The 13,823-nt window shown below is 48.9% G+C and overlaps 5 protein-coding genes across 5 annotated transcripts; 4 read left to right on the forward strand and 1 right to left on the reverse strand.

Annotated features, from left to right (window-relative positions):
- Positions 1-240: 240 nt before the first annotated feature.
- Positions 241-1,074, forward strand: BT62DRAFT_1080953 (uncharacterized protein). The gene is made up of 3 exons (XM_043179622.1): positions 241-582; positions 639-724; positions 788-1,074. The coding sequence occupies exons 1-3, from the start codon at positions 490-492 to the stop codon at positions 876-878; spliced, it is 270 nt and encodes an 89-aa protein (XP_043033838.1). The 5' UTR covers positions 241-489; the 3' UTR covers positions 879-1,074.
- Positions 1,075-2,823: 1,749 nt separating this feature from the next.
- On the forward strand, positions 2,824-4,939 carry BT62DRAFT_983166 (cytochrome P450; the record flags this gene model as incomplete). The annotated part of the gene is made up of 11 exons (XM_043189755.1): positions 2,824-3,007; positions 3,065-3,389; positions 3,445-3,593; positions 3,653-3,768; positions 3,828-3,936; positions 3,991-4,004; positions 4,063-4,252; positions 4,305-4,386; positions 4,442-4,558; positions 4,634-4,801; positions 4,861-4,939. 11 exons carry the CDS (start codon positions 2,824-2,826, stop codon positions 4,937-4,939), a joined length of 1,533 nt encoding a protein of 510 aa, XP_043033839.1.
- Positions 4,940-5,837: 898 nt separating this feature from the next.
- Positions 5,838-6,548, forward strand: BT62DRAFT_924122 (uncharacterized protein; the record flags this gene model as incomplete). Its single annotated transcript, XM_043184579.1, has 4 exons — positions 5,838-5,847; positions 6,057-6,217; positions 6,248-6,398; positions 6,451-6,548. 4 exons carry the CDS (start codon positions 5,838-5,840, stop codon positions 6,546-6,548), a joined length of 420 nt encoding a protein of 139 aa, XP_043033840.1.
- Positions 6,549-8,021: 1,473 nt separating this feature from the next.
- Positions 8,022-8,898, forward strand: BT62DRAFT_938154 (uncharacterized protein). The gene is made up of 3 exons (XM_043187474.1): positions 8,022-8,395; positions 8,450-8,821; positions 8,874-8,898. The coding sequence occupies exons 1-2, from the start codon at positions 8,233-8,235 to the stop codon at positions 8,671-8,673; spliced, it is 387 nt and encodes a 128-aa protein (XP_043033841.1). The 5' UTR covers positions 8,022-8,232; the 3' UTR covers positions 8,674-8,821; positions 8,874-8,898.
- A 1,930-nt stretch (positions 8,899-10,828) lies between these two features.
- On the reverse strand, positions 10,829-12,352 carry BT62DRAFT_957133 (uncharacterized protein). The gene is made up of 4 exons (XM_043188398.1): positions 11,965-12,352; positions 11,771-11,915; positions 11,482-11,714; positions 10,829-11,432 (listed from the first exon to the last, which is right to left on the reverse strand). Exons 1-4 carry the CDS (start codon positions 12,247-12,249, stop codon positions 11,154-11,156), a joined length of 942 nt encoding a protein of 313 aa, XP_043033842.1. The 5' UTR covers positions 12,250-12,352; the 3' UTR covers positions 10,829-11,153.
- Between the last annotated feature and the right edge of the window lie 1,471 nt (positions 12,353-13,823).

The following is a 13,823-nucleotide window of genomic DNA, read 5'->3' on the forward strand; positions in this document are numbered from 1 at the left end:
GTGTCCCGCTGAGCAGATAAAGGTATGTTGAATGTTCGCCGTCACCTTATTTTTCTCACTCATTGCATAGTTCACATATGCTCAACAAGACTAGACTAGAGTCTTTTGAAGGGTAACTAGAGGCCCCCGTGACAAAATGCGCAGCCCTGTTGAACCTGATAGTTCTTTTGTGCATCTCGCCGTTCTCGACGAAGGTGGGGTCATTTCTGTTTCCAGCCAGAAAAATATTCAAAATCAGCTAGTCCCATCAGAACAAAGCAAGATCATTTGATTCATCATAACGAATAAAGATGGAAACCGTCTGTTAACCGTCGGAGGGAGATACTAGGGAAATACGGTTACAAGGCGGCTATGGGTTTCGCGTGACTGCGCTCAAAAGACGCCAAAGACGCAGGTATCATTGATACTAAGGGACATCCGTAGCCTGTGGTTGTGATTCTTCTCCGTCTGACCGGAGTTAAGTGGAAAGGGATGTCCTATTGATGAGCGATGAGCGACGAATACGGTGGTGGTGGAAAAAGGCAGCAGCACTCGTACGGCACATCGTTCTTCCGCTTCCGGGGGACAGGACTGTGGATCCTTGTAGGTCCTATTTTCCTTTTTTTTAGTGGCGTGTTGAAGCGTGTTCTTCTAGAACCAGCCAGCCTTCTTCCCATGTTTTTGCCGTGGACGGCGGAACGCCCTTCGGCTCCTACGAAATCATGGTCACACTCTATGTGGTTGATGAACGTAAGCTGTTGAACATGTTACGGACGATGCCAACCTAACCCTTCGGTCGCCTGGACAGTACTTCAGTCAAGGCTTTGTCGATTCAAGGCGAGTTCCAACGCCGGGAACATAAGAGCCGATGTCGAGATACGGATTTTTGCTCCCAATAAGACCTCCGTCCTAATAGAGCCAGTGCTATTATCCTCATTTATTGGAGTATTGGATGTACACGGTCCGTAAAGCAGCGCAACGGGGTGCTGTCAGTCGCTCAATGTCTTACTGGCGGATTCTTCCGCCTTTGACGTGTCCCGCTCCTCGCACGGATGACATGCCGCCGTGCTGCATGCCTGGCGCTCATCGCAAGCGTCGGTTCGCGCTTGCGCGCCACTGATCGTGACGACAGTTTTCCCACCCAACTCTGACTGCGCAAACAGTTATACCCAAGGCCCGTAATTCCCCGCGGAATGAGATGGATGGTCCCGCGGATGATCCACAGTCCCCAAGTGATAGTAACAAAAGGGAGAACAATGCAGTGGCACCGCCGTTAATCCAGTCATCTTGATCGCGCGTACGCGCCATGTGCCGTAGTCATGGTATTGTTGAAAGGAACGGACAGAATCTGCCTCGTGAAGAAGGTGACCAAGTGGAACCGCTTGAAGCTTGAGGCCTGACAAGCTTCAGAGACTGGAACCACCAGCTCAGCCGCTCAGGTAATCTCCATTTTCCATCTTTATCCACGTTCGGCGAGCTGAAAGAATGGCATGGATTCCTACAGTCATTCAAATATGCAGTGCTCGATTCCCTCGCAATGATTGAATAAATCAAATGGAGAATTGATGGTCCATTGAATCTCTACAACCAATCTTGGTTCGCTTTGATCGGGTTCTGTTTAACCCGATATATCTGTCAAAACCGCCCGTCCACATCGGCAGCTCTTGAACTCGCAAGTTCCAAGAAATCAAAAAATCGACAACTGTTGTAATTTCGTCGAGAAGATGATGAAGCTCGATTTCCGATTTGGGTCGTCTTTCCATCATAGGACCTTGTGGGTCCGCTTTTCCCTGTTCTTCCACTCCTACCATCACGGAAAGCCGTGCAGGACAATTATAGGCCCCAGCACTGTCTACATAACATCATTACTCCAAATGATGGTGCATTTTCTTCGTGATACCGTTTTCGTCGAACTGTGTTCCCGGCGATGTCATGGGTTAGTCCTCCGTGTCTTCCATGACACTGGGAAGGCGGACCGCACAAACATGAGGAGGCTGGGACGTAAATTGAAAGGTCAATGCGACTGACTAAGGTCTGGCCTAGAGAAGGAAAAAAAAAAACAGCCAAGCTGATGGGCCACGCCTCGTTCCGACTCGCGCCGACATATCAATGTCCCTTGAGCCTTGCGGATCGAGAACGGGGCGAGCCCCAGAACAGGGAGAAGGGCGGGCGAGTAGAAGAGGCGCAGCGAAAGGTCAAAGCGGGGGTGTGAGTGGCGGAAGCATTTCAGGCGCCACCTCAGGGCACCGTCCAAATCTAGCTCTTCTTGGAATGTATCCATCACCACCTATCACCCACCGTTGAAATTGTCTTGCCAGATGCGTATGACAAGGGTCAGTCCTGCCTGCTTACTCGGTGAGTGGACAGTCTATTGGAACGATGAAACATGCCGACTTAACCCTGACAGTATTGGCAGATGCCGTTAGCGTCAGTTTGAACTGCAAGACCATCGAGACGACGATACTCCGTCCTCATTCGTGTGTGGTACAAAGGCGAATACCATGAATGCAAGACGCCAGTACACACTTTTGCAGGCGCGATCAACAAGGACCATAGAGCCTGCCGCCCGCCCGCCTTCGGAACGATGAAGAAGCGGTCAGAGGCGGCAAGGCAGGATGGGTATTTCCAATTTCGTGACGACACGATTGTGAAAACACTATTTCCTATTGTCAAGATCGAATGAACGCCACAGATTTCGAAGCCCTTAATCAGTGGCCGTTGGGGAAGCATGGTGAAAAGGTACCGGGTTACTTTGTATTTAATGGGCACGCTCTAGTTAGAAATTTTCTCGTCTCTCTTGAGTCCTCCTTACTCTCCTTCATATTTCCCTTCCTTCCGCTCACCATGAATTCTTTCCTCTTTCTTGATTGCATTCTCTTCGTTGCAGGCATCTATTTTCTTCAACGTATAATTTCCAAACGACGCTCCCTACCTCCTGGCCCTCGCGGCCTTCCTTTGATTGGCAATGTCTTCGACATGCCCTCCGACCGCCCTTGGCTGACCTTTGCTAAATGGGCAGACACCTGGGGTGCGCGCGCCATCATTCTCTTTTTTTCACGATACTAAAGTGGTGCAACTTCATAAGGCGATGTCTGTTCACTCTCAATGTTCGGCCAATCCTTCATCGTTCTTAACTCTCATCGCGCGGCCTATGCGCTCCTCGACAAACGAAGCGTCATCTACTCTGAACGTCCCAAGATGGTGATGGCTGGAGAGCTTATGGGCTGGAACGACATAATCGGTCTGGCTCCTTACGGAGAAACTTTCCGTTCGCACCGTAAACTCCTTCACTCCGTTCTCGGTAGCAAGTCGGCGATTCGGACTTTCTACCCCATGGAAGAGCAGGAGGCCGTGAACCTCATGAAGCGGCTGCTCGATTCACCAGAAAAACTGCATTCGCACATCTCACAGTAAGTGTCTCCGCTCCGTTTTCCTCGTCGAAGCGGATGTTGACCCGTTCGCCAGGGACGTTGCGGCCCTGGTGCTTCGCATCACCTATGGTTACGAGGTGAAAAGTGATAACGATGAAATGGTGGCGCTCGTAAACTGCGCGATGGAAGAGTTGTCAGTCGCTTCCACGCCAGGTCAATTCCTAGTTGACATTATTCCAATGTGTATGGCTGCCCTGTTTCTCGCCCTGACAAATTATTTTTTGACTGTGTCTTTCTTTCAGTGCGCCATATTCCTGAGTGGCTACCTGGAGCAGGCTTTCAGTCGAAAGCCAAGCAATGGGCGCAAGATTTGCGTAACATGATCAACGTGCCCTTTGAAATGGTCAAGCAGAACATCGTACGTTTCTACGTGCTTAGGTTATTCATGACAGTGTCTGACTCGGTTAAACGATCTAGGCCAACGGTGAAGCTCAAGAATCTTTCGTTTCAAACCTGCTTCTTCAAAATGACACTAAACGTGTGCAGGAGCACGATCTGAAGTGGGCGGCTGGAGCAATCTATGCAGGTCCGTTACTTTGAATATTCAGGTAGTTCCCTCGCTAACGCCATTTCACGATAGCGGGCGCCGACACAGTACGTTACGCGTAACACCGCTGGTGGCTTACCGATGGCTGACCCTCTTCCCTGATAGACCGTCGCAGTCCTCGACACATTCTTTCTTCTCATGATGCTTTACCCTGAAGTCCAGAAGAAAGCTCAAGCCGAGTTAGATTCCGTACTTGGAGGCGACCGGTTGCCGTCGTTCGATGACCAGGAGGATCTACCGTATATCAATGCTCTCTGCAAAGAGCTTGTGCGATTTCACCCTGTCGCCCCGATAGGTTTGTGTGATTCTCTCGCATTTTAGTCGTCGACCTACTCAACTTCCGCCAGGCATTCCTCACGGTACCCTTGAAGACGATGTTTTTGAGGGTCATTTCATTCCAAAAGGATCCGTCGTGTTTGCCAACATATGGTGATTATTGCAGGATCGTATCTCCGCCTTCATTTATTAACATTCTGTCTCTTAGGGCAATGACACATGATCCAGAAGTGTACAAAGACCCGATGACTTTCAACCCTGAACGTTTTCTTGGTCCCAGTCCCGAACAAGACCCCAGAGAAATTAGTTTCGGATTCGGTAGACGGTATGTTGCTACATGCCATATTACCGCCGTTCAGTTGGTTGACGGGCTGTCTCTTTTAGGATATGTCCAGGCAAGCTTGAATGTCCTCCACGGGTCATTTCAAGATATTGATATATTGCTCCCAGGACGTCTGCTGGCGCAAGCTACTATGTACATTGTCTGTTCGATGGCGCTCGCCTCATTCGACATCTCAAAAGTGAAGGGTGACGAGCCCGTGTTTGACCCCACGCACGGAAGTGTCAGGTAAATGCAAATGGTTCGTTCTCGTAAACCGTCCCCCCATACTCACCCTCACGAAACAGTCACCCCGCACCCTTTAAGTGTAACATCACACCTCGGTCAATACGAGCAGTGGAGCTTATCGCACGGCACGACTTCTAATCCTGCCTTTTTTTTTTTTTTCCTTCATCGGTGTCTGTCGTCCACTCGCTTAATGATCCGGCTTCTCCGCTGTATAATACTCAGACCAAGGGCCGTACTAGTATTATCATTTCTCATTTATCGCAGGGCGCGTGTGTTATAGCATCGTGTATATTATCATAGACTACGCATTCATACATACATTAGCCAATTACTGTACAAGTTTCAAAGGCCGGGAAGGCTGCACATAGTTATGAGTGTTCTGTTACTTTGTTTAATAACTAGGATGAGCTCTTCTTTTCTGGAGAGGAGAGGCTTCGCTATTGTGTGCACTACTACTGCTAGACTGGCATCCGGATACATGAAGCGGGTTCATACTCGTTGCTAACTGCGTTCCTTCATTATGTACTTACGTATACTGCGCCGTGGTCTTCCCGTTTCGAGAGGCCGTTATCTGTGCGCGGCTTGGAACGGAGGAAACAGATGTCGGCTCTGCTAATCTACATCAAGCGGGCACGTGTTATTTAGGGCAGCCCGCCACTCAGACTGGGACTTTTCATTTACCACACTTCGCTTCTTCATCGATATCCGTTTACCGGCTTTATCTTCACCACGGGTCGCCGACTCCAGCTCACGGGACCACCATTAACTTGCTACTCCCAGTTTCCTTGACCGATGAAAACTGGATATATGCGCCTTCCATGGATTGAGTGAAGCCTTCGCGGTCGTCGTAGGAACGTCACTCTTACCTTGGAATACGACGAGCTCGCATGTTGTTGAGCCTCGAAAAATCATCTCGCTATCCATTTTTTCGTGGCTAAACCTCGCATACCGTTGAAGCGGATGAGAGTAATAAGTGGTATTGGGCGTTGACACGGACGGAAAGGGAGGGAGTCATTGCTAATGGAAGTAGTACGACATGGCCATCTGTGAGTACCACAATCTCTCAGTAGGCGTCGGTCGTATTGAGTTATTGCAGCACTTTCCCGGAACTATCATCTAACAGCGTCTAGCCCATTGAAAGTTTCTCAAACTCAGCTCGCTTCGATGAAGACGTCGTTCCAGTGAAGCATTCCTGATAAACAAATTGTATGCTTTTTTCTTGCTCGTGTTATTACGAGTTTGACCGTTCCCACAGGTAGAGAGCCTCTCGAATGTCCCGGTTGTAGGGATACACAAGACGACTTCGAAATAACGATTACTGGTCTTACCTTCTCGACCCTTCGTTACCGCTCTCATTCCACCACTCGTGTCGGCAATAGCATTCTTGTGTACGTCCCTGCATCCATGCCAAAGGAGGTATCTGATTCTCTTCGTTTTCTTCGTTAGATGCATGTTGGGCTGCATGTTGCCAATTTCGAGGCGCATGCACTGTGGGTTATCTCGACGTATACCGACGATAGACAGAACGGAGCCTCACTACCATCTTACCGATCTGGCCCCATGAGATCGCTAACAAGAGGGCGAAAGGCTGAGAAATGTAAGCGTCAAGCCTTCATTCTTGAAATTCCGTTGGTCTTACATTCTTTTAGGTCTTTTCTGGGTCATACAGATTCTTTGGCTGGTCCAACCCCTGCAAGAAATCTCTGATGTACTTGTAACATTGCCGGACATCCTACCTGTAGCATGAAGCTCGGGCAAATCATCGAATCAACCAATATTAGCCCTTCAAGTCCATAACCCCAAAACGTTTGGACAGGACTGACTGCAAACCTTTGTTTGCTGTCGATAGGGGCCATGTTGAAGTAGTCGAACGTTCACGTCAACGTTGCCATAGCGGAAGGCATCCACGACGACGAGTTCCTTCTTTTCTTCCCAGTTCGCGCCTGAAGGCTGCTCCAATATCGATGTGCTTGAGCATTGACCCTTGCGTAAAGTAAAGGGAAGCCTACTAGTATTAAGGGGGTGATATACGTAAAGGAGCATGTGACAGTGGTCGGTGGTCGCCGCTGTTTCAGAACAACAAAGTTTCATGCCACAAAGTGGAGATGGGCGTCTCTGCCTTGAACCATAAACGATTGGTGGAACAGGCATCACCTTTCATTTACTTGCTGTCATCTTCTGGATGACCATCAGGTTCTCCCGTGACCTCCTGATATGCTTGATTAATCAACTAATGGCTTTTTGACTGGCCGCGACTGGCCGCTGCTTCTCAGCCTGCAAAGCGCTACCCCAAATCGACATCCTTTTCAAGTTGTCGGTGTACTCTGGAACCCTCAGGTCATTCTTCCCCTCTCTTCAGCCGCCAAAATGCCATGTTAGCTCTGATCCTTATTCTTCCTGGCCACATCACTTCCTTGCGACAGCCCATCGGCAGATTCTTCATGCAGTTGCAGCAAGCCATTCTTGACAGCCTGAGATATGATGTTTCTGTCGCGTATCTTGCGTTCCTATGAATTACAATCAGTTGCATTCATGTCTATGTTGTACCCTGGATGTATGCACCTCTTATCCCACGAGAGCCGAAGCCCGAGGGGGGGCACACGCATGGGCATCTGACGCGGTCATGGCAGTTGGCTGGTCATTGGACCACAGGTGTCGTATCTCATATCAGCGACTGGTCCGAGAACAACGACGAACCCGAATGGGCGGCACTTCTTGCCTTCTCTTTTCACCTTCTTCAGTTTTCGCCGCACTCCTCGTCGCGTGCTGGCTTGTGACTATGACGTAACGATTTAGGTCAGGTCCACGAGGTTTTGGGTACCATTGCAAGTTCCAGAAATTGCGCACATCCAATGCAGAGGTATGTTGTCTGTTTTTTTTTTTTTGTTTACAGGACAGCTTAGAACACATTCCTTTTCCAAGTATCACCGACATTACTTGTATATGAAGAGCCTTGACTGGCAGATTTGTCCCGTTCCGCTTCTTAGAGGCTCTGGATGAGGTTCTATGCTGATGTTCTTGAACATATGATTGATATCTTTTGTGTATCTTGGGTGCATGAAGGTCGGCTCTCGCAACGACAGGAATCTCTTAATCTCGCTAAAGATTCTTGAGCGCCCATGTCAAAATAGATACCGTCACGAGTGATTTTAGCTACCGACTTCGGCAAGGAACCCGCTTAACTCCGGTGAGACTGTTCGTTATTGATGATGATTCAATAGAAAGTCCTTGCTTTCCCGAAACTCTCGTTATGCCATTCCTAGCTACCGGCCTCCTTATACGGAGTCCAGAGCCACTATCGATATGGTCAAAAACACGTGTAGAGTCTACAATAAAACGCTTCACATGCAGTCCATTCGTTCCTCACTCTTCCTCCATCTCTGCCTAACTTCGTGTCGCCTTAACTTCTCGAGGCTATAGGCGTCATCAGTATGCCCCGCTGCATGCGCGTTACCTTGTTCCCTGCACCGCAATCAAACTGGCAACCCGAAGTCACGCTCGAGGCTCTGAGTGAGCCTGAGCTCGTCAATCTTGATGGCCCGCAAGGATTGAGCCCTATCTGGTATGCTCCACCAGGTCCTCCACGCACGCCTGGTCCGTTTGGTTCCTTGACTTTGTGTACTCCGGTCCTGACTGCTGCTACTGCAGATGCCGACATAGATCCGCCTCAGTTGACCAAGATGGAGATCACACGGATACGATACAGAACGGGAGGCAGGCCGAGGGAAGAATACGAGATGACGGAAGAGGAACTTTCAGACATGTTCGCTGGCACCAATATCCACACTGAACGGGGATACGAGTTGGGAAGCTCATCATCGGACGGTTCCCCGGCGAATACTTCCGGACCTGAACACCGTGAGTTTGCATGAGCACTTGATGCTGGCTGATACACTCCCTCATTACTGGATTTTCTCACAGCGCCGCGGAACCTGTTGAACAATAGCCTGAATACTGTATCAGTTCAGTCGTCTCAAGAGGATTCTGCTCGAAAGTTGAGCGATAGCAGCAGCAAGAGAGGTGATTAACTTATTACTTCTGCTACACTCTTCTGATTCTGAATAAATTATAGCTCGAGGAAACGGACGCTATTGTCCTTATCATTACCATCCTTCCTTGCGTCAGCATCACCGAAGCCGATGATGCACAATAACTCCCGTGTTCTGTACCGGCCCTCTACTCCTGTATTACCCCGTGTATTTTCTATTTAAATGTGTTGTACTCGACTTCTCAGGTTTTGACCATGAGGATGACTGATTAATTTTATACGCTTGGAGGAATACCGGGAAAAAGGAATTACAGTGAGAGAGATCTCGAGTTCAAGTGACACGAGGTCGCCGGATATCCCGGTTCGCCTGTATTTAAATAAAAAGGTTTCAATGGTTTTTTCACTCCCATCTTTCTCATCATATTCTTGTATTCTATGCGGACTGCTAGTCTAGTGGTGTGTCAACCATCACATTATGTTTGGCGTACTCTCTTTTCTGATAAGATTTCTCCGCGCTGCATCAAAGTCTCACTTCACTGCTTAAAAGAGGTCAATCGACATCTCCTCTCATTACCAGGCAACAGTATCTTCAAGCACGCCGGGAATCTCGACGCCAAGGAACCTGCCCAAGCTACGCTTTGGATCCTGGGAGTCTGACGTTCATCTAGATTGACTAGCTCAGGTTCTTGAGGTAGTCAATCTAGATGAGCTCTGGAGTCCCAATAGAGCTTGCAATGGAGACCTTTATGGTTAGTCCGACACGATGGTGCTGCATTTATTAGAAATTACGTGAACGGTACGCGCTTGTATTATGTACTTCCTACCGTTGAAATCGTTTACGTAGATTATGAAAGCTGACCGCATCTTTCTTTACTATCATTTCGAGAGGAGGAAGAGGACGAAGCCAAGTCTAAGGTATGTGTCATGTGGAGACTATACATTTCTCTCTTGGTAATCTATCCCTAGTGTCTGCTAATATCGAACGTAAACATGTACACCTTTCCATTTGTAATTTTTAGATACGTAGTGCGAATGTACATCACTTTGTTACACGTTCCTGAACCATACTTCAGCTCTCTCCCGCACTGTATCAACCTCTTGGAGGATCGACGCCGGGACCAGTACCCCAAATCCCGCCGGCCAAGCCAAACCCAATACCATCTTCCTCAATCACAAACTCGGCCGTAGTGAGCTCGTCTCTCGCCTCCTGATTCACCCAGAACCCCTCATCCGTAGCCTGACAAGAATGTCGGAAAGTCCAACGAAAACAGAAACGAGTGAACCGCTCTACTCACAATACTAGTATCCAGAGCACTCGCATTATACAAATCTCCATCGAAATCGAAATGCTCCAACAAGATATGTGAAACCCAGATTTTGTTCCACTTGACTGCGAAAGTTGGGATAACGAGGTTTATCGCACCTGGGAGGGGGGGGGGGGGGGGGGGGGGGGGGGTGAGTGTAGACTTCATCAGTGAGCTTATGGCATTCTGGTAGGGTCGACGACTCCAGACCGACAAGATTTCACCATACGCGCGATAACGAAAGGGGGGCGAGTTTCATTAAACCGCGATTGGTTGTCAAAACCTTTTTTTTTTTTTTCACCTGTCCGTCAAAGTCAACTTAGCCCGGATGATGATGATGTTCCGCTCCACCGAACTGAACTGAACTTGGCCGAGCTTGTTTTGCGCCTCCTCCTCTTCCCCCTCGTTGGGCACCATGAAACCCCAGGAAGCTACTGCCACTGCCCACCCTATTTTCTTGAAGTGCGGATAGCTGGTATGATGCCATCACCATTTTTGGTGCGAGAACAATCAGTGGAGATTGAATATTGACGTGTCGCGTTTGGTGGTACGGGTGGGTTTAGTTACACCAGTTTCATGTAACTCGAGGTCGGCAGCAGCCTCTTAACGCAATACCAGGCCCAGTTTCAAGGGTTATACATACATACCAACCCTCACAAACACCGTGGTTTCTTTCGAATCCAGCAGCCTCACGGAGTTTCACTCCGCCACCGTACCTATTTTAACAACACAAGGGTTCAATGTCGAGAATTTGATGACACCATATTACTGGTTAATGATCAATCAATAATCAATGTATTACTACGTGTATGTGAGGGGGATGTCTAGTCTACAACCATGCAACCTATTATTACAATGTCACGTACTAGCCGCAACAGATAATGAGCGATAGCAATACAAGAGTGTGCCAAATAACGAGAGAGTGAGAAGGTCATGGTCGTGAGCAGACGTAGAGGATATAAAGTGTAAAAAAGATATCAACACGCAGAAGATATAAACCATGGACTAGCATGGCCAAAACAACACGAACTAGCGTGAGCAAAAGACGCAGACTAGCGCGTTAATGCCTGTGAGAAGAAAAATCCAATCCGCGCATGATCCTAGATACATGGCGGGGTCTCTTGGCGACGGTTTCCCTCTTGGTGAGTACGGCGGTACTGTTGGTATTCGTGCGCTTCCTGAGCTTGCAGCCTCCCGTTGAGCCAGATGACGTGCTGCTGGACGTGGAGGTAGCGGACGCAGACTGAGTGGCGGAAGCGGAAGCGCTGGAGCTGCCGCCGCTGAGGTCGACAACCGCTGGGCCAGGGAATGTGTAGGAAGCAGTCGTATCATCGTAGACCTTGAAAACTGTTAGCCAGACCACAAGTGCGGGAAGAAAAGAGACGTACATCGATCAGAATACCAGGATCAGTGTCGCTGTAGGCTCCAGGCAATTGAACGAGATCACTGCTGGAAGGAGTGCCGGTACCAGAGCCACCAACTTTGAGCTGAGTGCACGACGCGTAGAACTCTGCGCCCCCTTCTGTCTGAGCTAACTGGAGCGCAATTATCTCGTGGCGGATAATGTAGTTGCCGGGAGCGAGGTTGCTTGGGATGGTCACATTGGCAGCGGTACCAGTCACTGGAGTAAATATGACTTTAAGAAAACGGAATATACAGTTAAAATAGTATACGCACTGAGAGCGGCTTGCCCCCATGTGCCATCGGTCCTCCCAACTTCGTCAATCTTGAACCATTCCGTACCATTTGTATCGTAGTCAGCACATGACGAACTGCCGCAGTTGGTCATGTAGGTCATCATTGGTCCGACATTGTGGGGCCACTAAGAGAAAAATCAGCGGATATACCGAACTAACAAAAGTCATACTCACCGCCGAGCCACTAGCACCTGTCCACAAGAACTCAATGGTGCTGCCAGGATTGGCGTCGGCAACTTGGGTGCCAGCGGTGGAACCTGGCCCACAGGTAAGGTCGGAATTCGTCGCGCCCTTAACGGGATCCTGAGTAGAGATTTCGCGAGTGATCCCATCGGTACTGCCAGAATCGACGGTTGGACCAGTGTATTCGGTACCATCGATGGTCACCTTCTGCACGTATCCGTGGGCGGCGACATAGGAGGCGGCAAGCAAGGGGAGGAAAAAGGAAGCCTTCATCATTATTGTTGTTGACCGGTGAAAAGGAAGATACAAGGTCAGTCAGATGCTCCCGAGCGAAAAGACTGTAGGCGTGGAGGAAGGAGGGAGGAGGGAGATGAGGGCTGCAGTGGGGACGATAGATGGGGAAGGGAAAAAAGTCGAGGACGAGATCATTCCGCTTCAGTCTTTATATACTTTTCCGTGCATCAATGACATTTCCCCATTCGGTGTTAGTATTGTCTATGCTTCCTTCTTTGTATTCTTACGCCCACACCAGCACAGCATTGTCAGACCATCTTTTCTTCAACTGTTCCTACGTACTCCTCTTGTTGGTCCTCTCTTTGGGTTTTTGTTGCGAGAACCTCGCAAAATTCACATCTTATCAAGATGATCGGCGACTCCCTTGTGCTGCGGACTGACTCTCACACCTACTCTCACATGTTATTTACCTTCACTACGTCTTTCACCCCAAACTTGTGCGGCCGATGTGCGCCAATTACCTACCTCGCGAACAGTGCACTCGTGCTTGAGCTTCCCCTACTCCGTTCTTTTCATTCTCCGAGTTACTACCCTTTAATACGATCAGGCGTTCATCTTCTGATATTAAAACATGTACGGGGGACCCCCCGTGCTTTCATGATGATCATCGGATACTCATAGCAAATGTTAGCCGCATTGTGACTGGCTACCAGTCCTTTGTTAGTCATCCAAGAATCATGGTGTAGCGCTCCGTCGGCTAGGGTTGCCTAGCGTACGAGTCCAGGACACTTGTATGAGGGCTTCCCTAACGACGGGTGATTTTCAAGGCACTTGTATTCTCCCGACGTCAAAGTGGACTACTCCACCAAGACTCCATTACGGGCTCGCTGGCGAGTAACAAGACAAAACTACTGCGAACAGTTTACAACTCAGCGCCCGTTACTTACCTTGTTCAGTGTGCCCTGTGGTGGCGGTTCTCTTCATCACCGACGTCTATCCGCGTTTCAAAGGGCTGGCCCTTCTTTGCACACGGACGAACAATACAATACATTCCATCATCATCTGCTAGCGTACCAACCACGAGTATCGGCCCATTTTTGAAATTATGAGTCTTTTATGCATCAAAAGGTCCCCTTGCTGCAGTTGTCACCTGTGATTTTAGACAATTTTTCTTCCCGACCAGTCCTAGGCTCCATGTGAATCTTTGATCCTTGAACAAACAGCGCCTTCGTATATTTTTTCTACTCGTCCGACGGTTGATCGGATGTGAGCTGATCTTAATACTAGAATTCCGAACTTCCCTGCCCCGACATCTATTTTTGTTTTCTTCTACTCCGAGTCTATTTTTGTTGTCATCAGTGTGTTATGACATTCTCTCGTTCTTTTTCCCATCCACCCCCTCGTCCCATTATCAGTAGCAGAGCACTTCTGTAAATGAGGAGATGCTTTCGCTAGAAAATGATACTTTCAGCGACCGATCAACGAGCCATTCTTTGCAATGGATCAGACCGGAGCGTGGTGCTGCGCGCATGATGGACGTAGGCTTCAACATTCTACGGAGGACGGAGCACATTCATGGACCGGTATTCACTCAGCCGTTAGTAGTACCGTGCGGA

The sequence above is a fragment of the Guyanagaster necrorhizus genome (assembly GCF_019112545.1).
Source record: "Guyanagaster necrorhizus MCA 3950 unplaced genomic scaffold BT62scaffold_51, whole genome shotgun sequence".
In the NCBI taxonomy this organism is placed as follows: domain Eukaryota; kingdom Fungi; phylum Basidiomycota; class Agaricomycetes; order Agaricales; family Physalacriaceae; genus Guyanagaster; species Guyanagaster necrorhizus.